General features: G+C 38.3%; 2 protein-coding genes across 3 annotated transcripts in view; both read left to right on the top strand.

Annotated features, from left to right (window-relative positions):
* The window catches only part of LOC140351318 (myoferlin-like), a 30060-nt gene extending 22538 nt beyond the window's left edge, over positions 1 to 7522 (top strand). The window contains exons 34-54 of one of the 2 annotated variants that reach the window (XM_072437105.1): positions 832 to 990; positions 1307 to 1408; positions 1478 to 1639; positions 1742 to 1904; positions 1980 to 2050; positions 2145 to 2159; positions 3066 to 3164; positions 3432 to 3560; positions 4246 to 4401; positions 4519 to 4610; positions 4682 to 4852; positions 4945 to 5093; positions 5633 to 5772; positions 5842 to 5930; positions 6011 to 6106; positions 6167 to 6308; positions 6379 to 6478; positions 6628 to 6821; positions 6890 to 6999; positions 7146 to 7293; positions 7375 to 7522. In XM_072437105.1, the coding sequence (XP_072293206.1) occupies positions 832 to 990; positions 1307 to 1408; positions 1478 to 1639; positions 1742 to 1904; positions 1980 to 2050; positions 2145 to 2159; positions 3066 to 3164; positions 3432 to 3560; positions 4246 to 4401; positions 4519 to 4610; positions 4682 to 4852; positions 4945 to 5093; positions 5633 to 5772; positions 5842 to 5930; positions 6011 to 6106; positions 6167 to 6308; positions 6379 to 6478; positions 6628 to 6821; positions 6890 to 6999; positions 7146 to 7293; positions 7375 to 7413 (2526 nt within the window). In that variant the 3' untranslated portion in view covers positions 7414 to 7522. Of the gene's footprint in view, positions 1 to 831; positions 991 to 1306; positions 1409 to 1477; positions 1640 to 1741; positions 1905 to 1979; positions 2069 to 2144; positions 2160 to 3065; positions 3165 to 3431; positions 3561 to 4245; positions 4402 to 4518; positions 4611 to 4681; positions 4853 to 4944; positions 5094 to 5632; positions 5773 to 5841; positions 5931 to 6010; positions 6107 to 6166; positions 6309 to 6378; positions 6479 to 6627; positions 6822 to 6889; positions 7000 to 7145; positions 7294 to 7374 lie in introns of both variants that reach the window. The other variant, XM_072437103.1, reaches the window with a different exon arrangement.
* A 756-nt stretch (positions 7523 to 8278) lies between these two features.
* Positions 8279 to 25954, top strand: part of parga (poly (ADP-ribose) glycohydrolase a) — a 31205-nt gene continuing 13529 nt past the window's right edge. The window contains exons 1-11 of the mRNA XM_072437043.1: positions 8279 to 8350; positions 8434 to 9006; positions 9122 to 9254; positions 9427 to 9549; positions 9623 to 9700; positions 11228 to 11302; positions 17103 to 17195; positions 20580 to 20734; positions 24071 to 24150; positions 24228 to 24288; positions 24510 to 24585. Coding sequence (XP_072293144.1) covers positions 8334 to 8350; positions 8434 to 9006; positions 9122 to 9254; positions 9427 to 9549; positions 9623 to 9700; positions 11228 to 11302; positions 17103 to 17195; positions 20580 to 20734; positions 24071 to 24150; positions 24228 to 24288; positions 24510 to 24585 — 1464 coding nt within the window. The 5' untranslated portion in view covers positions 8279 to 8333. The remainder of the gene's footprint in view (positions 8351 to 8433; positions 9007 to 9121; positions 9255 to 9426; positions 9550 to 9622; positions 9701 to 11227; positions 11303 to 17102; positions 17196 to 20579; positions 20735 to 24070; positions 24151 to 24227; positions 24289 to 24509; positions 24586 to 25954) is intronic.

Genomic DNA, 25954 nt, shown 5'->3' with positions numbered 1-25954 from the left:
GGTTTTATAATGAATCTGTGAGCCTAAAACATGCTTCAGAAATACATTTCATACATTATCGAGAATATGGAAGCACTGAGCACATGGCCAGGGTGTTTTATTTGTTATGAACAGAGGAAGAGAGAGTGACACATCATTTTGCATTGCACCAGCTCAGTTTGTGAGGAGTGTGTGTGTGTGTGTGTGTGTGTGCTCCAGCGGCTGAGCAGGAGCAGCCTCCCCCCTGTATGTGAACGGCATCTGAACATTTTGACATTCTTATTTGACATAATATTGTAATTGTAATATTGGATTCAAACGGAAAGTGGATTTATAATACATACCAGATGACAAAATATATTTTTTTTTATATAATTTTTTTTTTATTTTATTTTTTTCCCCCCAAGATTGACAGGTGAGGCCCTGCCTCCCCTGCCGCCCCTGAATGCACGTCCCTGCACTTCACCCACCTTGCCTCGTATGACTGTGATTGTGTGATTTATTGTGGTGTTCAGATGTCTACACGCTTTTACAATACTTTACAAAGAAGTCTGAAACCCTATCCTGTCACCACAACTTCTGAAGGGTGGGACTGGCAGACAAAATAACCAATCAGAGAAACAAAATCACAACAGCAGTTGCCTCGCAGGGTTTAACTAAAGTGCTGACCAATATTAGTCAACAAGGAAAAAGCAGATGGATAACTGTCCCAAAACCAGATAGAAATAAAAATAATGATTACGTATGTTGCGACAGACAAATGTTATAATGAGGATTACACTATGTAACTGGCACCAAATCCCTAACGTATTATTTTCTCTGTGTAAATGCTCTTCCTGTTCTCTCACCTAGGGTAAAGATGAGCCCATGGGCCGTTGTACATGCCCCCCGGTGGTGAAGCTGAACCTGAGTGTAGCCGTGGCTCCAAAGCTGCTGTGGTTCCCCGTGATGAAGAAAGGACGCAGTGCTGGGGAAGTCCTGTTGGCTGCAGAGCTCCTGCTCAAAGACACGGTAATCTACTGTTGATGTATTTAGATTTGTCCCTGCTAATAAATTACATCTATACTGGTAATCACATAGTAAAGTTTTTTAGCAGGTGTAAAAGAAAATGAAAAAAGTTCTGATATTTGAAGGATATTTTGAACAGAAACAAACTTTGATAGACAACCAGGAAATTAAACAAAGCAAAGCTCTGATTGAAATGTTTATTAAAGTATATAAATCAGATCACTCCAGGGGCATCATGATGGGAACATAAGCACATCTCAATCGTGTTTGATCATTCTTTTTTAAATAAAATGAAAAAGAATAATAACGTTCCTTGTAGGCAAATGATGCAGATATGCCCCTGGTCCCTGCTCGTCGGGGGGAGTCGCTTTACATGGTTCCTCAGGGGATCAGGCCAGTGGTGCAACTCACTGCCATTGAGGTACAGTTTGCTTCTCTTGTGTTTGTGTTTTGTATATATAGTTTGACTCATATTGTTCCATGTTGTAAGGTGCTGACTTGGGGCTTGAGAAACATGAAGACGTTCCAGCTGGCCACAGTCTCCTCTCCCAGTCTGATAGTGGAATGTGGAGGTGAAATTGTTCAAACTGCAATTATCAAGAACTTTAAGAAGAATCCAAACTTTCCTGGATCCGTTTGGCTGCTCAAAGTGGTTTGTTCATTAACCAAGCACTTTTTCAGCACCATCTTTATCAAGTCGAAAGTGCGTTTAATGCCACTTGCGGGTTTAATTTATATTTGTGTTTACTGCTAGCTCCTGCCTAAAGAGGACATGTACACTCCTCCGATCGTGCTGAAAGTCATAGACCACCGTCCGTTTGGCAGAAAGCCTGTGGTGGGCCAGTGCACCATCGACTGCTTGGAGGAGTTCCGCTGTGACCCGTACAGCGTCAACAATGAGGTCATGTCCTCCAGAGGTGCAAAACAAAAATAAAGGTTCATAAAAGATTATACATTTTATAGTAGTCATTAAACTATTGAGTGTTTTGCAGTGGCAATGATAGCGGCGGCCCATGGGGATGTTGTCATTAACATTGAAGACAGACCTATTGTGAAAACTGAGGTAAACAATGGAAAAGATGTGCACTTAGGTTAGGTTAAGAACTTAAGGCATACTTTTTAGTTTAATCACTAATGTTCTTTTATTTTCTTTATAGCTTCAAACAGAAAAGGTAAGTTTTTAATTGTTATACATTAAAAAGTGTTCAGACCTGGTCAAAGGAACAAATTTACTTAAAATAATGCTCAAAATGCAATATTTTTTCTTTTTTTCTTGTGCCATTAATATGTTGGTAGATTTCAATATGTGAATTCTGAGCACTGTCAAAATAAAATAAATTATTGGTAATCATGCAGAATGTTTGACATTTGGAAACTGTGGTGTTATTTGATACGGGTAATGATTATTCCTACAGGGAATCATTTGACCTTTTGTTTCCAATAAATCCTTATTGGACTGTTAATCTGTCAGAAGTTAAAGATTTATCTAACTATTCCAGTGTTTTCTGTTCACTTTGAAACATATTCTGTCTTTTTCAGCCCCTGACCGTTTATTTTAACATTTTATGATCATCTTACCACAATCATCTTTAGTTTACATTGCTCCTTTATTTGAAGGAGCAATGTACAGACATTGAGCTCATATAAAACAGAGCTGTTCCATAACTACAATAAAAAGAGAGTTTCCATCTGCAGTCCCTGATTTACAGGAATAAATTAAACAATGCAGTCAAGAATACATTCACAATGTCACAATGAATACACTCACACATTATCACACATGTGCAATACAACAACACATCTCAAACAGCAATGAGCATTATTAAGTATTTACAAAATAATTTGTTTTATAAAATACACGTTTTTGGCATTTACGTCAATACATAGATTACATATCAGTTTTATAGCACTCTAAATAGTGAATGAGATGGGAGAAAAAAATGTGTATTTGTTATTTATTATTATTATAAGGTGAAGCAAGCATTTCATTGTCAGCACTGGCAAGTCTGACTATAACCATTCGTCATATATATTTGGACTACCTCAAATCATCTTTTTTAAATCATGACTTTGCTCAGGAGGAGGAGACTGTGGACTGGTGGAGTAAATTCTTTGCCTCTGTTGGACAGCATGGAAAGTGTGGGCCCTATCTTAAGAAAGGATATGATTGTCTACAGGTAAGAACATGCTCAAGCAGAACTGTGTCATATCTGAGTTGCATAGAACAAAACAAAAACTTGATCTGGATTCAACTTTTATATAATGTTTTTATTTAATCTTATTTACAGTAATCTGATCAATATGCAACATGATATATTAGACACACCTATTTGTAAATGTGTTAAGATCTTGTAACAGATGTGATCAGATCATCTATAATGGTTGTTGCAATGACCTTTAAAGATGAACCTCAAATGTATTTTCTTAACTTTTTGTGGTTTCAGGTGTATGATCGTGAGCTCGAGGAAGTGGTTGAGTTTCAGCATCTGACAGATTTCTGCTGCACGTTCAAACTCCAGCGCGGAAAGACTGATGATGAGGAAGAGGATCCTTCTGTGGTCGGAGAGTTCAAGGTTAATTTCAATTTTAAAAGGTGCTTAGTAGTTGGGTCTGTATAGTTCTTTATCAGAAGTAGAATCACAATTATATTTTTTCATGATTAAGGGAAAATGATCTTTGTTAGAAACACTCAATCGACCAGCAGAAGCATTAAAAGTATGAAAAAAATAAAAGAAGTTCAAATGAAATGTCTGTGTCGCAGTAAGAATACAATACTAGACTTTACTTAAAAACAAATGGGGATTCGTGTTTTTTTTAATATGCTTTTCAAATCAGCAGAACTACCAAACCCCTCCAGTGAAAACTTATTTAATTGACTTTTAACTTACTTTAACAGACTCTGACAACATATTTCCATATTCATGTACAATTTTAGCAAGTGGTCTTAATATTTCACAATAACTTTACAAGAGGATAGAATTCAGCCGTGTGCTTTGTCTGCCCTCTAGTGGATGATAAAGGTCAGTCACTAAACCGCAAGTAGTTTCAACCATTTGCATTCTTTCATTCCTGGAGTGTTGAACCTGATAAGTTATAGAGAAACCTTGAAAGACATCTGTGTTGATCGCCTAATGAATTTGCTTGATTTTAATGTTTTTGGACTGCCGTGATCCCTTCTGCAAACAATTTCATATAAAAGACACCTTGAACCGTAATACCCTACCATAAGAGTATAGTGTTGTTGTCTTTGTTGTACAGGGCTCCTTCAGGATCTACCCTCTGCCTGATGATCCGGGTGTGACCTCTCCTCCTCGTCAGTTCCGAGAGCTTCCGGAAAGTACGCCTCAAGAATGTCTGGTCAGAATCTATGTGGTTTGCTGCACTGATCTACAGCCCAAAGACACAAACGGCCTGGTGGGTTTAGCATCAACACTTAATTATAATGTACTTGGTATGAATGTATATTGTAAATGTATCTATTTATTTGATGTAGATGTCATTTTAATGTTTGTGTTTTGATCTGTGTTGCAGTGCGACCCTTACATAAAGTTAAGTTTGGGCAGAAAAACAGTGGATGACAGAGATCACTACAAACCAAACACACTCAATCCAGAGTTTGGGAGGTGAGCTGTTGTTCTTATACTCACATAAAAGTGCTTTGCTTTTTTTTATATATACACGTATTTTCATTTAGGCTGTTTGAGATGTCCTGCTTCCTGCCTCAAGATAAGGACCTGAAGATTTCTGTTTATGATTATGACTTACTGAGCAGAGATGAAAAAGTCGGTGAAACAGTTATTGATTTAGAAAACCGACTTCTGTCACGGTTTAGGCCTTCATGTGGTCTGCCCGAGACTTATTGTATGTGAGTATATCTACACTTGATCTTATAAATAATGTTCTTGAGATGTCAAAGCAAATTGATCAGAGATTTCTTTTTTCCCCTCATCAATTTAGCTCAGGAATCAATCAATGGAGAGACCAACTTAAACCATCTCAGATTCTCCTAAATGTTGCAAAGATAAAAGGGGTGACTGCACCTTGTTTGGAAGCAGATGGAACCACAATGACCTTTGCTGGAAAACGATACAACCTGCAAGAGTTCGGTGAGTTTTATGGATGTATCTGATGTCATTTTACTTTTATAGTCTATTGCCATGTGTGTGTTTTTTAAAAGAGACATATTATACATTTTTTCAGGTACTTAGTATTGAACTATAATATAAGTAGATTGTCAGTTTACATTTTGCTCATTATAAATCAATATCAATCTAAAACGGGTTCATAATAGAAACGGGTTCATTGATTTCCTGTTCTAAATAAGCCCCAATTTCACCGTTTTACATTTCAATTATATTTTAATGTTGAAAAGTGTCTAAATGACATTTTAGAACTCACTCTGCATCTTAATTTTCCAAATAATGTTAACTAAGTACAGGGATGTGGGCGGGGATAGAAGGTAGATGAAAACAGCACTTTTCTGAGCACTGGAGCCTCAGTTGCAGGACAATACAGGATTACTCAAACATGCAGGTATCAATCAAAACACAACTTTGAGGAAACTAATGATGAAGAAACACAAATTTTACATAATATGTCCCCTGTAAGTTACGGCCAATTCTGTTTTGGAATTCTACTTTTACAGAAGCCAACACTGTCGTCCATTCCCATCTGGGGCCACCACGAGAAAGACTGGCCCTTCATGTGCTCAGAAAACAGGACTTGGTACCAGAGCATGTGGAAACTCGGACGCTGCACAGCTCTCACCGACCCAACATCTCCCAGGTCCAATACCACAAGTATACAGACAATGGAATGAAATCCAAATCTTACATGTGAAATATGAATTCACAGGGACAAATACAGATGTGGGTGGACGTCTTTCCTAAAAGTCTTGGTTTGCCTGGGCCTCCTTTTGACATCACCCCACGTACGGCCAAAAAGTAAGACACACTCGCACCACAAATGTATTTAAACATTACTCACTGAATAAAACACCAATTTCTAATCAATTTCAAAACAGATATTCTTTGCGTGCTGTAATTTGGAACACCACCGATGTCATTCTGGACGAAACTAGCATCACGGGGGAGAACATGAGTGACATCTATGTTAAAGGGTAATACTTATTCAAAGTAAGTTGCTAGTTATGTTTAAACTTAATTATATGCGGGTTTAGTTGGATGCCAGGAATGGAGGACGACAAGCAGAAGACCGATGTCCACTACAGGTCCTTGGATGGCGATGGCAATTTTAACTGGAGGTTCATCTTTGGGTTCGATTACCTTCCCGCAGAACAACTTTGTGTGGTATCGAGAAAAGTAAGCACCTCTATGTGAACAAGTATTTGTATTTTTTGATATGATAAATGTAACAGGTTTTCTTTTGTAGGATCACTTTTGGAATCTTGACAAAACTGAATTCAGAATCCCACCTAAACTTATTGTTCAAATATGGGACAATGACAAATTTTCCCTTGATGACTACTTGGGTAATAATCCTGATTCTTTATTTTAATATCGTGTGGTTTGCATTCACTCTCACACCCGCTGTCTTCTTAGGGTTTTTTGTTGTTGAAATCTTCAAATACCATATAATTCCGACATTTTAAAACCCTTTTTCTTTCATTGTTCATCACAGGTTCCGTTGAGTTGGATCTTCTAAACCTCATCCCGCCCTCTAAAACTCCGGAAAAGTGCAGCCTTGAGATGTTGCCAGGAAAGTCTACCTGTGTGCGCTCTACCGGTCGCACATTAACCTCTCTTTTCTCCCAAAAGTCTGTGCGCGGCTGGTGGCCATGTGCCATTGAGCAGGATGGGAAACTTACACTTGGAGTATGTTTATTACGACACAGCGCTTTAGTAAAAGGACACTTTGTAATAACAATATTATATCGCTTTAGGGCAAAGTAGAGATGACTTTGGAGATAGTAGAAGAGAAGGACATGGAGGAAAGGCCTGCTGGGAAAGGCAGAGATGAGCCCAACATGAATCCCAGACTGGAACCACCTAAGTAGGAGCTACTCATATCACTATTACTACTACTATTTATTACTATTATACTACTGCTGTTGCTACTGCTAATACTACTCATTTGATAAAAATGTAAAAAGAACATGATATTGTTATTGACTGTTACTACACAATTTTATTTTACAGTCGCCCAGATACGTCTTTCTTCTGGTTCACCAGCCCTTGCAAGACCATGAAGTTTATCGTGTGGCGGCGTTTTAAATGGATTTTCATTATAGGAGTACTCCTTCTGCTGGTGATCCTGTTCTTTGGAATTCTGCTCTACTCACTGCCTGTAAATATCAATAGTATATCACATGTCCTAAATAATCATTTGTATTTAGCTTAATTCTAAAATGTGATTTTATGTTCCCAGAATTACATCTCGATGAAGATTGTGAAACCTTTCTCCTGAAAAGAAACCATACTTTAAAACTTAAAAAAAAAAAAAAAACAGCCAGTAACTATAGTCCCTGTCTCTGGATATGCTAATCATTGATACTTTTGTACTTTTAATAATGTATATTGTTGTTTTAATAATTAATTAAATAAAACAGGAATTATGTAATGAAAATACATACAAATATCTGTGGTTTATTAAAATGTCAAAAGGAATGTCGAAACTCCTCATTCGTTTTATTCTGTACTCTCCCCTTAATTGTAGCACGACAATTACCACCTTTACGGCAGCGTTGCATGGAGACGAGTGCTTGGTCCCGCCTCTTCCTACTCAGAGGCTGATCTGATTGGCCGCGATATTTCCTGTACTGTACTGCAGCTGTAAACCAGATGAGAGTAAAGCAATAACAGAGCTGTGGAAAATTCTGAGTTTTACTGTCCATTTAGAAATAACGAAATACAATAAAATGTGTGAAATACTCCCCAGGAAATCTCTCACTGAGCGGTATGCTTGTAAGTTCACGTCTTCTCCCCCGCATGCTGAGCAGAGATGTTTTTGTGGCTGAGCTAGCTTACCAACGCTAACCTTTACACTATGCTAGCTACAAACCATTTTATTCTGTGAAAGCTGCTATTATGGACTAAATAAAATGTACCTCAATGCAATGATTCATTCGGCTCATTAATTTTACAGGGTGAGCTGCGTAAAGTAAATCACAGACTGGTGTTTTAAGCTATTGTTTTAGCTCATAGTTTACAGACATTTCCTGAGTCATACTAGAATGATGAGGAAAACTTGTTATGGTGTAATCATAAAAAAGAGTAGTTTATATTCTTCAAAGCCTCATTAAATAACTCCTTTAACGAGATACATTTCTCCATATGTAGAAACCCATGAGGTCGTATCATATTTGACCAGTCAAAAAAGAAGAAAGGATGGATCCTGACTCGAGGTGAGTTCATGTATTATGCCTAGATGCCATTCCTCTAAGCTGTGCTGTCATTGACCAGGATGTAACAGGTGTTTCTATTTCAGTGTCACCACTGAGGCCAAAACAGACATTGTAAACCATGCAATCCCAAACACAAGCCTAACGGATGTCAAAGATGAACTATTGGCAGCTACAGATGACTCAGAAACTGCTTCTGTACAAAACGATGTAGCATCAGCTCATTCTCACTCTTGCAACAAAAGTCAGAGTTGTAGGAGTTGCTGCGATGAACAGAGATCAACAAGTGCCAGTTCACCTTCCTCCCACCCTGGTGCAAGCACTGGATCTGTGTCTTTGGGGCACTCACCAAATCCCAAACTCACCTTGTGTCTTAGTAGTAGTCCCTTAAAAGGTGTGAGGACGCCTAATGATGTGGAGATGCTGAGCCCAGACAGCCCGGTGTGTAGAACCCTGCACAGCTCCACAGATGGGACTCATGCAGGTAGTGCTTGTTCTGATGGCTCCGAATTTGGGGACTCGCCACATCCTGTCAAACACTCTGAGTGTCAAAGTTTAGCCAAAGAAAGAAGAGGCCTTGTTTCTATGGGAACTGATTCACAGATACCCGTGTACAGTGGATCAGCTGAGTCAGCTCATGATTTCAGCCAGTCTGAAAGGTATTTAAGACTTTCATGCTCTCTTCTCTTTTGTGGTTTTTTTCACTTCACTTTTTGAGTAAACATACACAAAACAAACATTATTTTAATAATGATTCTCTTCTGTTTTGCACAGTATAGCCTTTGCTCTGCATAATCTGGACCACAGTTGGCGGGGGACACCTATAGACGAGGTAAACAGAATGCCCCAGTGCGCACCGCCTCTGTCTCACCTGAAGGCAGTGCCTAACCACACCATCACCATCAGAGTAAGTACACAGGCTTTGTGTGAGCTCTTTTTTTTGTTTAGTGTATGCATGTGTTTATTTATTCAACAATAGATCTTGAATGTCTCTTGGGAAACACCAGGATGTTATTTGGGCTGCAGTAACAAAATTATCGTATAAAATCTTTATATTTGCATGTTTGCGTTTTGTACAGACAGATCTCCTCAAAGAAGGCGAGAGTCCTGTCCCGTTCCCAACCAAGTTCAAAGATTCTTGGGACGATGTGTCTGTGAAGATGCCCTGCTCCGACAAGAATCTGTTTCCTATGGAGACAGAGGTTGAGAAAATTATCATTTTTGATCATGTGAAGTATGTCGTATTAGATGGTAAGTTTTCTGTTGTTTGTTTAGGATGGAAGAGTCCAGAGCCGATGGGAACTGATTAACACTGCCCTGCGTGGAGGATTCAAAAGCAGCCTGGATGTGAGGGTAAGTGTATCCAAGTACTTTATATACCTACTAGGATTATAAGTACTGCTTACATTCCGAGTTGGTATCCATCTATGACACAGATACAGTATTGCACTCTGATCTAAAACCTCTAAAAGCTGTTTGGCCACCACTTTTTCAACTTGTTTTATTGGATTGAAGGGTAGTTTTGAATCCAGAGCTATCCAGACCAGGCTTTTTGAGCAGTGGCTGCACTGACCCTGCAGCAAGATGCCGCGCAATCCAAGTCAATGGGCTGCACTCATTGGCCCATGTCGCCAGTTTAGCCTTTAGCAGCTAGCTACATTTGGTGGCTGTGCAGCTCGCTGACCATGTGCTGTAGTTCTCTTCTCCCATGTGAGAGCATGCAAGAAGTGCAGACTCGCACAGCATGTGACCGCTCTGACCAATCAGAGTTGCAAGAGCGGAGCAGAGCGAGCCGAAGCTCAAGACTGAATCCTCGACAAGTTTAAGCTAGTAATACCCTATCCAGTTATTTGAATAGATCCATGGGCAGCACACAGGCAGTTTTGAAGGACTAAGTTACAGTGCTGTTTAAAATGGCAAGCAAACTCTGGAAAGTTGCATTTATCACTTCTTTTATAGGTTTAGGAGGCACTATGTCCTCTGACTTATAGATCACTTCACCCGAGTCATAGTTTTTTAAAGATAATTAAGGGGTTGTTCACATTTGTTTTAGTCATCATAACTGAGAGCAAACTGGGACTAAATCCCGAACTAAACCAAGACTAAACCAGGATAAAACCAAGACCAAACCAAATCCGGACTAAACTAAAAGTGGGACCGCATCTTATAAACAACTGTCATACAATCGGATTAAATATTATGACTAGGACAGGGAATGTTAATAAAAGCTGCAGTGATACAGTATTTAATCATATTTCCCTGACCTTGTTGTTAAAAAATAAATAAATATATATATATATCAAATGTGTTAAAAAGGACTTTTTGATATTTTTGTCATTGATTAAAACAGAAACTTAAACCTTTTCATTTAAAAAATAAAAGCATGTGATTTTCTATCCTTCCACAAGGAAAACAATAGGGCTCATCACAGCATGCTATTATGTGCTTGATTAGGGCCATGATATTGCTTTTGTATTATGGTTTTGCATAAAACTGAATGCTCTTTCTGGTTTACAGCCTGTTTACATTGTAGTAATTATGATTCAGTCCAGGCTTAGGCCTGTTTAACCTCTTTATGAAACATTTTTAGTTTGGTCTAGTCCTGGTGTCTATTAGAGAGTCAAATATTTTATGACGCGATTTATGCTGTGAAAAAGCTTGAGAAAATGTACATACTACTGTACAGACAACAGTCTATGAGTGTTTGAACTGAAAATATTAAAAAGAAAATAATATGTTACATGTTTTGAATATTGTTACCCAAAGGTATTTCCATAAACAACCACTAGATGGCAGGGTTTGCTCAACTTAGTACTCTCAGTTGACATCTGTGTATCACTGGTGCATATTTGATTTGTCTAAATGTCTCTTCTCTTCTAGGATGCGATTCTGAGATACAACGTGGCCCATGCTAAGAAATGGGACTTCACTGCTCTGAACCTGCTCTGTACTGAGGTGAGTGAGGTCAAGGTGATGTATTTGTTCGACTTTTAGGTCACACCTAAATCATTCAACCCTATTTTACAGACTATTTTACACAATTAATTCATCTAACCCAGATGATAATTGTTGAAACTTGAACCAGGAATGTTAGTTGAAAGTGATGTAAACTGTAGAACATTGTATTAAAAATGTATGTTCTTACAAGGTCAACATTTTCTATTTAAAAGGTAAAACAAAATACAACTGAAACTTTGGACTTCTTTTCTGGGAGGTATTCCACCACTACATTTATTAATTTGCCTAGAATGTTTACATTATGCCATTTGGGAAAAACCTGCTTTCTTACTGTAAACGGACTCGCCTTTCCCCAGATCCGACCTGTAACTTACCCTGGTCGTGTCCCCTGCTTGTTTCCGTGTAGATTGATATGTTAAAAGCCATGATGTGCCAGGGAAGCCAAAAGCAATTACCTTAACCACAAAAGCTACATCATTTTAAAAGAAAACTACTAAATCGTGTTATGTTCATTTTGAATTGTCTGATTAGAACGGACACAAGACGACTGTAACACTAAAACAAATAATTGCCCTCCCACTTCAAACTGTACCTCCGTGGATGTCTAAAATGCCTTGTCAGTTCTTCGACCCTCCTCCACATATAAAAGCCTGGTGTTTTGCCAGTGGATCTCATAGGAAAAGCCTCTTGTAGCGCACAGTGAGCGGCGCAGATGGGCCGGGGAGCACGGCGGCAGCAGCTGGTGCAGGTGAACCAGGGGAATGCCTTTCCTTTGGTTGTCTCTCTCCAGCTCTGCATCATCTGACAGTTTAGGCTTATAATTACCTGTTGGTTAAGCTATTTCTCCCAGGTGGCATTATTATTCATCACATTGTGTCAAAATATTTATCCGAACATAATGCTTACTGGAGAGACGTTTTCCTTAGAGACTACATGTTCTTTGTCTCTGTATTACTTCATAGATATACTATATGTACTTGGAAATGAGGATGGACAAAGTGTAGGTGCGATGATTGAGATCGGCCGATATGGTGTGTGTGTTTTAGTCTTAGTCCCTGATATATATTGCAGATGCCCCAGTTCGTGTGTGTGTCCATGTGTTATTCTCTGTTTGTCCGCAGTGCATCAGATGTGTCTTTTAAAAAAACGACTACTTCCTGTTTGTGTCCATTGAGATGTGTAATACCATGAAAATTTATACAATTTATACAAGTGAATACAATTAAATTTCCCCATGTGTGGACAATAAAGGATTATCTTAAAAACATTCACACTTTTTGTGATCTAGCTTGCCTCTCCACAGATCTTACCTGTAACTTGACCCTAATGGCATCCCCTGCCTGTCTCCATGGCAAGTGGACAAATGGCAGACGCCTTAATTTTAAACTTTCCAGGCCCAGCTATAACATTTAGTTTACAAAATGTAAAAATAAATATATTATATTTACTACAATTTGTGGGCCATGCTGTAAATTTGAAAAAAAATTCAAAATTGTCATTGGACAAATTTTGGATATCGTATTAGTTCAAACCATCCATACTTCCAAAGGAATAAAGGAATTAATAAACAACAACATATATTTTTCCAGGTCAGTCTTAGAACATTTGTTATTGCAGAAATGCAGTTTGTATAAGATGGAATAGTTATTGTGATGGCATAAAGCATGGTAATGAGTAATATGCACTAATACAGTACAAATGATCACAGTCTACACAGTTCTGCTACTGCGACAGGAGACGTTTTAGTTCCAGAGTCTTGTGCCATTTAATAGTCTGTTATAATTGGTACAAAAGTTTAAGATTCCTAATAGTTTTAAGTGGCCTAAGGATGTCCTTGCGTTTCTAACAATCATTGTAGACTATTTTATACCAAGAAGACAAATTGCTCAAACTAAATGTAGATTGTGCCTAGTCACTCCCTCTCTGTGATGTAAAACAATATCTCAGCGTGGGGCAGGGAGCGAGCTTGATCAATAGCTGCGTGGGTGTTTTTTATGACTTTATCCAATTTAATTAAAAGGAGCACTTTAAATCCATAAAGATGCTAAGTACTGCCAGCAACAAAGTCACCCTCCATCACAGAGAGGCTAATTCCATCTGCAACTCTAAGTGCCCATTCACTTAGCTGCATTCCTTCTACCCCTTTTACGTTGCTAGGAGAAATATTCTTTTTATTTATTAGTTTTTTTTTTTTAACATTGGATAAAGATCAAATCTGACTTTATATAAATACTTTTTTAAATTGGATCCCATTTGAGATGATGGGTTCTACTTCAACGTTATCATTTAATTCATAGGGGTTTAGTGGATTGCCCTGTTACCCGGGGGTTGGTCGATTCCCACTGTGGCCCAGTCTACACTGTTGTTTGTCCATGAGCAAACGGTCTTGTCACAAAGCTAACATTTCAAACTGTATTTCGATACTAAGGAATGTACTCGGTTCTCAAGATCGGTTTCGATGCCACACTAAAATGCTCTTTTTCATTCTCAACACTAAATAATGATAATTTCTTGATTAAATATTATGATGATCTGATTAAGCTCAAATAATCACATAGTCACATTTTGTCTGTTTTTGTATCGATACTTAATTGTCCAGCCCCATTAAATAAAATTAAATGAAATCAAAAGAGTAGGTGGCTGCTCCTTTGCACAAGCTTTACACAAGTTTATTTATTTTAACACAAAATTACTTCAGTTTGTTGGACTTGTTATAGATTTAAAAATGTTGATATTGATCATTACAAATATTGGTTAGCAGTCTCAGTATACGTATAACAGTTGTTGGATTGATCCTTAGCTCCTCTTTGTAATATTCAGCGCTTTTCTTTCCCGTCACCAACAATGCTTGTTCAAATGCAGTTGAATTTGTGTGGCACCGGTGTATTTGTGACGCATTGCCCCCGGCCGTGTGATTGACAAGCACTTCCACGAGTAATAGCTGCAGGTAAAAAAAGAGTTAGCCAAATTAGAGCTTGTCTATAAATTGTCTTAGTGTGGCTCTGGCGGCCCAAATGAAACTGTCAGAGTGTCACTGTCTGATGAATGTGTGAGAGATGAGCAGGCACCAGGCGACTGTGATGCACCTGCTGAGGCAACAGGCTCCACCCAGCAGGCTCCACAATATCATAATATACTAATATATGTACTCCGCAATGTGCCTTCAGTCATTAACTCATTAAATATGGACTGTAACTGTCAATGAGGCAAAAGAGAAAATATAAATATAATATAATAATATAAAAAAATAATACAAGACATCAAAATAGCAATTAAAAATACAAATGGCACAAGTAAATCATTCAGAATTAATATTAACAATTAAAAGAATTGTTACATTGTATAGAATGAAAAATAGTATTTATAAATAAAGGATACACAATATGGACAATAAAGGATTATCTTATCTTATCTTAAATGTACATCGTCCTAGTCCAATAAACACATAAATCAAAAAATACATTGCCATTTATGTGCCATTTTACAATTTCCTTTTTTTTTGTGTCTGACAGAAACATAATACATTTCTGATCATGTTTGATGTATTTTAGTGAACCTTTAAAAACAATAATAATAAAATAAAAATAATATCATACAAATAGTTTATTATATTACTTAAATCAACAGAATGTAACTTTCTGTTGGTGGCACATCACCTGCACGATTCCTTTTGTCTTTTTATAATTCTTAGATTATATTGTACATGTAGTAACAGTACTGTAACTTGTATTCAGTTTTCACACGTAATTTCCACCTCAAACAAGAGAGGATTTACCCAAGTATTCTGTATGTAGTTCTCTTGAGTCATATCTCCCTGCCCTGCTACCGTAAATGTTTTAAACATGCTCTTGAATTAGCCTTTCTTGCATACACTACATTTCAAACATAAGCTGCGCGCTGCTTAAGCAATTCGAACAGCGAGGATCATCTTTCTCTCCTCAACCAGCCCCATCCATTACTCTCGCAGGTCTACTTTATGGTATCTGCTAGCTCATTACTTCTGACAGCTTTTAGTCAGGCTCGTTCCCTTGCAATATAGCTGCCCCTATAGACGAATCACCCACCAAAGACTCCCTGTTTCAAATCAAGCGCCTCCCTCCCTCTATTTCTCTCCACAGTTGGTCATTTGCATTTTTGACCCCAGGAAAAGGTACATTTAATCAGGCCCAGCTCCTCTGCTTTACTTTGAGAGAATATGGCGTGTGATTGATAGCGGTGACATTCGAAGCCAATACGTTGTAAGTAATTGCGTTGTAAATCTGGGCTATGATAGTATAACTGGATGTTTATTTTGGAGGGAATTGCGGATGGATGCTGAGGTAAGCTGGAGAGTGAAGTATGGTATGGGCCACGTAAGACCAATTGGAGATTAATGATTAGGGGTTCAAATCTGCTGAGTAATTTTTTTAAGGTATTTATTTACCTCTCATTTACTGTATGTCTTACATTTCACCCAATAGATACAACAACTCATTTGTTCTCAAATTTTGTTTTTATATTAATTATTAAATAACCAGCCAAACTAACCAAACAAGACCAGAAATCAAAAACACAAAACCCAAAAATGAGTCAGTGGGCCTTCAAGTTCAAAGTAAATTAAGTTATTTTAGTCCTTGATAGTTGGTTCCATTTCCTTGTTTTTCCTTTTTTTTGCTGTAGCAACAGTTCATTCCACAGGTTTCCATCACATCATTTCCATTGTTGGCATTTTATGTCTCAGATACATTGTTTAAAGTCAAATGTCTATGTGGAAGTTTGCTGTGTCCAATATTTTTGAATATAAGGGCAGTTTCATAAGGCTTGTTTCAGGCTTTCTGCTTCTCTCTTGGCTGAGCATAATCACAGGAGTTCAGGCTTAGTCTTCTTCACTAGTCTCACTCAGGACTTTCCCAGCCACACTCGGCCCAGTCAATCTCAAAAAGACCACCTTTCACAGCCCACAAGTTTGGAGCCAAAATATGGGCCGACCTGTCAATCCACTCAATACGAGACTATGGGGAGGACATGCCCACATCCATCAAAACCACTTTAAGACACGAGGGACACATGCCTGTGTTTAATGAGACATGATTAGGGAAGAGAAAACATAGATAGATAAAAAGAGAAGAGGAATTCAATGAGAGAATGAGCAAACTTTGAAAAATCTAAATATGAAGAACTAAATTTAGACACAGCATTTATTTTATTCATCATTATTTGGCTTTAATTTGGGGTGTGAAAACATGGATAAATGTGCATATCACACGTGTCTGTGGGCTGTACATTTTTGTCTATTTTGTTTTGATGATCCACTGCACAGATGTCATTGTTAGTTGAGCATAAGGGCGTGTCTGGAATCGCTTGCATGTTTCTTGATGTTCCACAATATGGCTTTAGATGGCAGAGCAATCTTAGGATTTTATAACTCAATAGATTCCATTGAAGGGTCCTTTATGAAATGCAAGACCTCATAGTATTCATGGTGGGTGTAAAATTATTGTTAGTTTAGTTTGTCTCATTGAATCATGTGCAAGGGTAAAGTTCATTTAATTTAACCGTGACCAAGTCATTTATGGTCAACTTGAGATTATGGTATGCCCCCTTCACCTATTGATCTGAATTTTATTTTAGACTGAGCTAGTATTAGCAATCCATACACAAAAGTGAAGGGACAGTTTCATGTAATAGAATTCATGTTTTTATATACTGTGAATTTGTTTTTGTTGATTTTTGTTAGAGATCGTATCACTTGAATGGTATACTATTACATGGTCTGTCCTGCTCTGTTTAGAATACACTTTTTCTTCTCTTGTTTCAGTATCTGGAGCATTCTGAGGCACAGCACCTGTTTGAAGTGGTGCTGCCTGCCATGGTCGAGCTGGCCCTCAGTGCTCCACGCCTCTGCACTATGGTACGTAGATGTGTGAAAGCCACAACTGCCATCAGTTTGACGATAAGGCCTTGAACCTCTTAAAAAGCAAGACAGTTCTGTAGTTTTGAACAGGAAGTCTCTATTTTTACTCTCTTTACTTAGGGTTTTGACCACCCATACACAGGATCGAAACCGGGCTGTTTGAGGGTCCAACCTGCGACATTCTGAATATTATTAAGAGTATGAAAGTATATATATATATTTATTTTTAATTTTTTTATTTCTAAAACACAAGATGCCAAACTAAAGGTACTCAAGATCATAGGCTGATAAAAATAATCTCAAGCTCATTCTATGCACAATTCTTGCTTGGAAACATCAGTCGAGGAGAAAGTAGAATTGAAGTGTGCATCTAAACTGCTATTGAAGATTAAACAGCAGATGTCGTACAGGATCAGCTCGTGACTCACTACCAGGATGTAATGAATCGGCCTTTTTGGTCCACATCACAAATTGCTTCATTATAAAATAGGGCTGAGGGAGCAGAGGTCCGTCTCCTGCCCAGTCATCCATTTTATGTGTGATGCTTGTGCACTTTTGGGAAATTCTACCAAGATTTTTCATTCACAGTTTTACCTATGACTAGTTTTCAAACACAACATACATAGAAGAGGTCGGCTGATTTCTTGCTCAAAATAGCTCATGTCCAATGGAGTTGATTTATGTTACAGGTCCTTAAATGCCAAGTCCATTTGTCTTTATTTTACATCCGCTATCATTCATACTAAATACTCTTGGAAATCCTTCATGTTTGCCATTTGTCTAATCTGCTTATCAATATCAACATTTAAATATCTCAAGACAACACTAACTGTTAATCAGCTGCAAACCCACGATCAAAAGAATAGAATTGCTATCTTTGTATTCAATGTGCAACAAAATTGAAACGTAAACCCATAATAATGATATACAAAATGTTTATAAATGCTATAGAATAAATAAAAAAAAGACAATCTAATATGACAATGCCTAATACAGTAAATATTGACAAAAATACTTATGTACAGACTGAGATAAATAAATACATGATAAATAAATACTTGCTTTATAATACGTACAGTATCTGCTGTGGCAGGAGTGGGGAGACTGTCTGTATATGTTTAATTTTATGTCTATATCGCATTGTATGTCTAAAGTTTTTGTTATCTGTGTTATGTGTTTAAAGGTGGTATGGACGATTTTTTTCAGCAATTTTTTTATCATATTTCCTCGTGGCGTGGATAAATCATTTGTCCTGCCACGTATCAATCATAAAACGCACCTACCGCTCACCTGCAGCCGCGTCAGGCTCGTCCCCACGTTTCCGCGTGCCTAAGCGCATTGATCTATCATAATATAGTTCCCTCAGTGTACGGGGCAAAATGAAGACGGAGAAAGACAGTTCGAGCTGACTCAGAAGTGGACAGAAATCTACGGGAGACGAGCGATGCGATGCGCTCCGTTGCGCTAATAAACAAACGCACGTGTGTGTTGTATAAGTCCGCACAGGGGAGTGCGCATGCGCACTTCTGCCTGCGTTCTCAAATCGCCGAAAAATCGTCCATACCGCCTTTAAGCTCCCTTTAAAATACATCCAAAAAAACATTTTTTATGAAAAAATTAAGAAGGGATTAGTTGCCAGAATAATTTGTGTAATAAACTTTATTACGGGTATTAAATGTGTAGTAGCTATAAATAAATAAATTGGGTAAATAAATACAAAATGATTAAGTAGAATTTGACTAGGCCTAAATAAAACTCAAATACTGCTTTATACAATCCTAGAATGTATTTTTAGCTTTATTTTGTCCATTCCTGATGCGCACTTTCCCACCCAGCAGCCTAACGTTTCACGCAAAATCTCCCCATTACTCACCTTCTAACAAATTAAGATATGCCTGTATAAGATAAGATAAGATATTCCTTTATTGTCCCACATGGGGAAATTTCATTGGTGCAACGCAGGAAGATACAGAGGTAGATACAGAAGAACAGATCACTTATAGGAAGTCTGAAAAACACTTTCAGTAGAAGATCTCCTATAAACAAAAACTCCCATAGATAAATAAATAAATACCATTGCATGTGATCCCGACAGTAATTGCACATATGTGTCACGACAGCACATAGATTGCACATGAATTTCACAGTAATTGCACATGAATTGCACATGAATTCCAACAGCAATTGCACATATGACAGAATTGCACATCAGTATTAGGTTAGGTCAGTATTGCGACGGGATAACGTGACGATCTCCGGGTAAGACGACTGTTGTCCGCAGTTTCATGAGTTCCTCCTTTGTGGAAACGCGGTACGGCGCCGGCCGGGGGGCGGGGCCGGAGCCGGGGGGCGGGGCCGGAGCCAAGACACATCGCGACGACACGACGAAAACACTCAATCCAGCCGAATAAAGTCAAAACAAGTTAATTTAAAGCGATTCCAGTGCGTGTCTCGATCGTTCGTGAAGTTCCTCTTTCATATAAACGTGTATATAAACGTGTACCGACTCGGAGCTAGCTCACGTCACAACAACGCAACGAAAAACGCTCAAATCCAGCCGAAAAAAGTCAAAAACAGTTGAATTAAAAAACTATTCCAGCGCGTGTCCCTATCGTACAGTAAAATAGAAAAAATATACTAACTATATTTACAAAATATAGGAGATAAAGCACAATAAGTGTGAGAAAGAAGAGAGCGTTTACACCGGGCTGCCAGCTGTACCAGCGCCTTATGACGTAATTATAACTAGTATAATTACACAAGTTGAACATTGGAGTTCCCTTTTCTGCCGTGAAGTCGCATAAGCGCGTCTTTAACAGTCAAGGCAAGTATCGATCTGCTAACTGGGCAGCCTTGGGGAGGTTCTTTAGCTGTAATCAGTGCAAATGGATGAGCTCTGTGGGTCTAACTGAAACCAGGACCTTGATTACTGCCACCAATTTACCTAATGGAACTCGCCTTGTCTCTCCTCCGCTCCAAACTGCTAAACTAATTATGTGTTATGGCCCTGACCAACCGCACTGCCCTCCCTGGAGTCACATGGGTCTTGTAGCTCACAATTAAATATCCAAATCTTTAACGTTTTATTATTTTCACTTATAATGATATGCAAGAAAGATATAAATTAATACCTACCTGTCTTAGGTATTAATATTAATATAAATTAATACCTACCTGTCTTACCTGAACTAAACACTAAACACTGCCTACTCCAGAGTTCTTGTTTTAGTAGTGAAAGTTACAGTATACAGTATACATTTAGTGTCTCAAGAAAAGTATACTGATGGAAGCAGCTGTTTTACAATTTTACTGAATCTGAAAAAAGTAATCACCAGCTTTCAAATGAGTGTTTAGTTACATTCAGCTGTTCTTCTTTGGCAGCCCATTCCCTTGCTCAAGTCTCGGATGAACCACTCCCTGACGCTGTCTCAGGAGCAGATCGCCTGTCTGCTGGCCAACGCCTTCTTCTGCACATTCCCCCGACGCAACTCTCGCAAGTCGGAGTACTGCAACTACCCCGAGATTAACTTCAACAGGTATGTTGTGTGGGCGGATGTCACTACACTCGGCTCTGCTGCGTGGCCCCCCGCAGTAACTATGGACCCGCTGTAGTCGATGAGCCCAGTTCCACAGCACTTATATGCACCGCACAGGTCTGTGTGGCTGGTCCTGTAATGTCTGTTTCCTTTTGCGCTGTCGTTCTTCAGTTTGTTGTAGTGTGCCAAAACTACTGGGATGAGTTCCAGACACCCTTATCCCCTAAATCAATATAATGTCATAAACATGATCTTAAAGTGCACTAAAATTACAAAAAGTTAATAGAAACAGTAGACAATGTTTTAAAAAAGACCATGTACATGTGTTTTTTTGCAAAAAATTTTTTTAGATCGTTTATAATAGTTAGTTCTGTCAGTGGCAGTGTTTGATCAAATCAACGCCACAATTTTTGATCAGAAGTCAGCTGACTTTTCATTCATGAAGTAATTTTAGATCAATATGAAAATATAAAATAGTGGTCGGCTAAACGTGCACATAGAAGCACTTATTTGAGGACGGGGAAGAAGTCTGTACTTTTCTCTGACTGGATTTATCAACAGTTTGATTTCTCGGCTTGTTCATATTGTTGTGACACTTTGAACAATCAGATTTCAGTATTTCCTTTTCCAGACTGCTTTCGCTGAGAGCCTCTTCAGATTGATATTGTGTTGAACTCAATTCAGAGTGACACACATATCAATCTGGCAGAGCCATGGTGGTGAAATACAACACTGTACCACAGTAAGATAACTGATGGCACCTGGGTGTTGCCTGTTTTCGAAGGCTCTAAAGTCTAGACAGTGGGAGTGGGAGAGCAGGAGTGTTAAATTGCAGTTGTCTTTTTCTGCCTACTCAAAAGTGGCAGACCGTCACAGTCCCCGAGGACATTTAAGCGAAACAAGATTACACTTTAAAAGTCTTCCCCATCTTCACAACTTCTAATACATATTTTGAACCAAAGAACATTTAAAATAATATAAGAAATGATAAATATTATTATTCAAAACTGCTCCCTTCTGTAACTCATTGGCTCTCAAACTCGGGGTCACAACCCAAACATGACTCGCAGTGAAAAGTTTTGAGCCGTGGAGCACGGGTTGTCTTTTGACTTGCGAACCTGGGTTGAGCCAAGAAGTTCTCATTAGATTATGGGGCAGGTTGGGACGGGTTATAGAATGCTGACCGCAGTCTCGTTCCTCCGCGCTTTGCATATATCGTTGCATTTTGCCGCGTCTAAATTTATTCCGTAAATATAGTAATAAAACATCTGGCTCTGGCTTGTCCATTAACAACAGTTCAGTGGCTTAAATGTACAGCTAAAAAGCCTATTTCTCAATATTACACTGCCCAGTCCACTTTCAAAAAACCTGACCAATTAGAAAAAGTTGATCTCCAGGAAAAAAAATTGAGAACCACGGGTATAACCGGTTGACATGATAAAACACATTTTAAAGTACAGGGTTTGTTTTAGGCTGAGAAACAACTTGAATATGAAGGATTCCCGTACGTTAAAGATATTTTTATTTATATATTTTTATATATTATTTATTTGGTAACAACCTTTTTAAGAAATATCTTTTAATCTTTATTTTTTCTCTCATGTGAAATAAAAAAATCTGTGCATGAATCTGATTTGAGGTCCCCTTCCGATATTCCCTGTAATCTGCATATCCTCTGGTTAATCCCATTAGCCGTCCTTCTCCCCGGAGGCTGTTTTATGATCAGACCGTCGTATTGATCATAGAGCTTGTTCACATGAATCCCTCGCGCTCGTCGCTTTTATCTGCTCCTCTGGCCTCCTGTTACAATCAGTCATCTGTGTAAGTGGCTGCTATCTGGGGCCACATCAGATTTGTGTTGGGGGCGGTGCGAGTGAGGAGGCCACGCTAATGATTTAAGCATTGATCCTGGTGGCTCCTTCTGACCGGCTGTACGCTGGCTCCGGACCCCTCACCATCAGATTTTCTCCCTGCGGCAAAACAAGAAAAACTTGAATAAAGAAATGCCTTTGCGTTTGGGAGACAATGAGACCGGACAACGACGTAGTGGGAAAACAGTGCGTGGATCGTTACTGTGCCCCCTCCTTCCCCCCATCGCTGCTGTAATTGAGGGAGTGTCCATCACTTTGCTTATCGGCTACAGTAGCACTCTGTCTTGGACAAGCAGAGCGGCAAGCAATCTGCTGATTGCTGTTTTGGCAGAAGTGTCAGGGTTTGTCCTCTGTTAAGTGATGGATAGATGGAAGGGGTGGAAAAAGGCTGAGGTGCTGTCTCTCAGCTTTCCTTCAGTTTGAGGAGAAAATGACACAGGGAAACACAGTTAAACATAAGTACTGGTAATGGTAATGGTAATGGTAATGGTAATGCCAAGATATGTTGGCAGTGTTGATTTGCTGGATTTATGAGAAGATCATGTATATTAGTAGTATTAGTAACATTTAGGTTCAGTTCGGGCAACCAGCAACTGATCCAACTAAAGAAAGTAGGGTGAGCATCTTGTGCTTCTTTTACCAAGTAGTGTGTCAGCATTTAATCCATCAGGATTTAGGCTGACCAGTCAAGGCCACACACTTTGACAATACTTTACAAAGATGTTTTGGTCTGGAACCATGTCCTTTCTTCCTGATTTCAAATGGGTGTGATTGATAGGCAGATTAACCAATCAGAGAAATGCCTGGTCCATTTATCCGTTCTAAACAAACATGTCGTCTTACAAATAAGGGGGAGAGAAAAAACTGTGGATTGAGAAACAGTGGATTTTTGCAGAATTAACTTTGTTAAGGCAAGTATTTTTTTAATTAGTTGTTGTTGTTTTTTCCTGTTTTTGCGGATTTTCCGCAGTTTTTTGTTTTTGTATTTAATTAGAATTTAAAAAAATAAATAAATTCATCTCTGACTTTTGGATGGTAGGAATGTGATTTGATAATGGGAAAATAAAAAAATATTTTTATTTTTATTCCGTCCTCCCCTTTTAAAAATGCCAAGGAAAATCCGCGAAAACACAAATTAAAAAACTCTCGCCTAATCTAAAAATGAATGATATATTTTGTTAAGAATGATACAAGGCTATTTGAGAGACATATGTCACAAATTATTGGCTGTAGTTTGACCCTGCATGCCTTTTTATGGTCCCATTTTAATCCCCCCCTCTACATCCAAACAGAATGTAGGAGGGACTGGTCATGCAAATCAGGACCAAGGACAGCGCCATAGTGTGCACTCTGAAAGCCATACTTTAAAATCAAAAACACTGCGAATATCAATTGTAGATACTTATTTTAACATTTAATTTTTTATTATATGTGAAATTGTGTTATTTTTGATGTTGTCTTCCAGGTTATTTGATGGTAATTCAACGCGGAAGATAGAGAAATTGAAAACCCTGTTGTGTTACTTCAGGAGAGTTACACAAAACAGTAAGTCTGTTTTTCTATTTACATCTCCTGTATTTACTTCAATTGTGTTTGATGCGTTATATTTCAAAATTTTCCAGGGCCCAAGGGTCTGGTTACATTCAGAAGACAAACATTAACTAGTTCCCTAGACTGGGAAAGGTATGTATTAGTTTATGCATTTTTATGACGAAGGAAAGCTATTGCTAGTACATTGCACTGAATTCTTAACTAATCCCCAAAAAATAATGTGCAATGGTTCAAAAAGTACTGGTAGTCAAATTTCCCATTCATGTTGTCATGTTGTCATTCATTTAGTAGGTACAAAGTGTGTTTTTTGAATACGTGTCTCAAAAGCTGAAGCTCTTTGTTGTATCCTCCAGTTCTCAAAGTCAGCTGACACTTCTACACATCACCTGTAAGGGGACCATTGAGGAGGACGGATACGGGATGCTGCAGGTGCGTGCTCATTTATGTACTTTGTCAGATTGGACAACCAGGCATTTTCAGACCCACATACTGCACCTGCATTTGACAAAGCACATACCTTCCTCTAAATTAAGTTGAGAAACAAAACATGAACAGATGCTTGATTGGTTACATGCTCTTAAAGGACACATATTTAGCCAAATTGACTTTTAACCATTGTTTCCTCATCAAAAACACATCTCAATACACAATATATATCTCGATATCTTTTTTATTTTCTTTTTAAAGTGAAATACATTTTTTTCCAGTGAATATCATTTGATACAATCAAGAAACAAGAGCGGGAAGCCTTCTCAGAGCACATCAATGTGGTGCACTCGAATATCAGGTTTAGAAGAGAAGACGCTAAGGAGAACTGCTTGGCCTTTCTTGATTGTTCTACTATCAGAGGAGAGGACAGAAAGCTCCAGATAAAAGTATATAGGAAACCTAGACACGTGGAACAAAGTCAAGAGCCAAAAAGCAGGACAAAAGGGACAAAGAACCAAGAAAAAATGCTGTCTCTGTCCCTTATGTGTCTGGATTTTTAGACAACACAAAATTCCTGTTTATTTACGGCAACACTTTAAGACAAAAACTGGTTCATCCTAAGGACAAGACGCCGACACAGAAGTTTACATTAGGATGTTAATAGCCTATTACAGGGCTGTGAAGAAGAGTAGTTTCAATCCAAACTGTAAACAGCTATTATCATGAGGTCCCGCCCGGTGGGCAGGGCCTACTCAGAGTAGAATAAATGAGTTCTTAGACTAGATCCGCAGATTGAGAATCACTCTTGGGAGAGTTAAAACATCTTGTTTTTCTAAAAACTGTCCAGATGACTACAGCTGAATCTTTTCTACAAGAGAAAGATAAGCATAATGCCATACTGTGGGACATCTAGGTAAAGCAATAACTTTTCCATGGAGACAGGCATCAGAAAACACATTTGCACATTTGAATGGACATCAAATGCTCTATTATTATTTGTTTTGCAATTCTTCAGGTGTTTTGATCTTCTCTTGGACACCTTTGCATTGGTAATACCATAAAAACAATTCAAACTGCAACAAAGACGGAAAGATTTCCGATTGTGGTTTTGAAGATATTCAAAATTTGAATATAGAGTGTAAAATTATACAAAAAGAGGTAAAAAGAAAAGTGTTACTTTCATATGGGTGCACTTTTGTGATTTATTTTCGAGACATTTCACATTTGTCTGATGAATAAACCTTAACCAATATTGAGGACCTGTTTTTACACATTTCTGTTGGACTGAAAGTTGTTATCGGTATACTCCACAAAAATATCAAGATATTCATTTTAGTCAATATCGGCCACCCCAGCAAAGTTGTACACT

Source organism: Eucyclogobius newberryi, unplaced genomic scaffold (assembly GCF_026437365.1).
Source record: "Eucyclogobius newberryi isolate DKJ021-1_F unplaced genomic scaffold, fEucNew1.0.hap1 SCAF_8, whole genome shotgun sequence".
Lineage (NCBI taxonomy): Eukaryota > Metazoa > Chordata > Actinopteri > Gobiiformes > Gobiidae > Eucyclogobius > Eucyclogobius newberryi.
The sequence above is the reverse complement of the archived record's forward strand: the minus strand, read 5'-3'. Positions and strand labels throughout refer to the sequence as shown.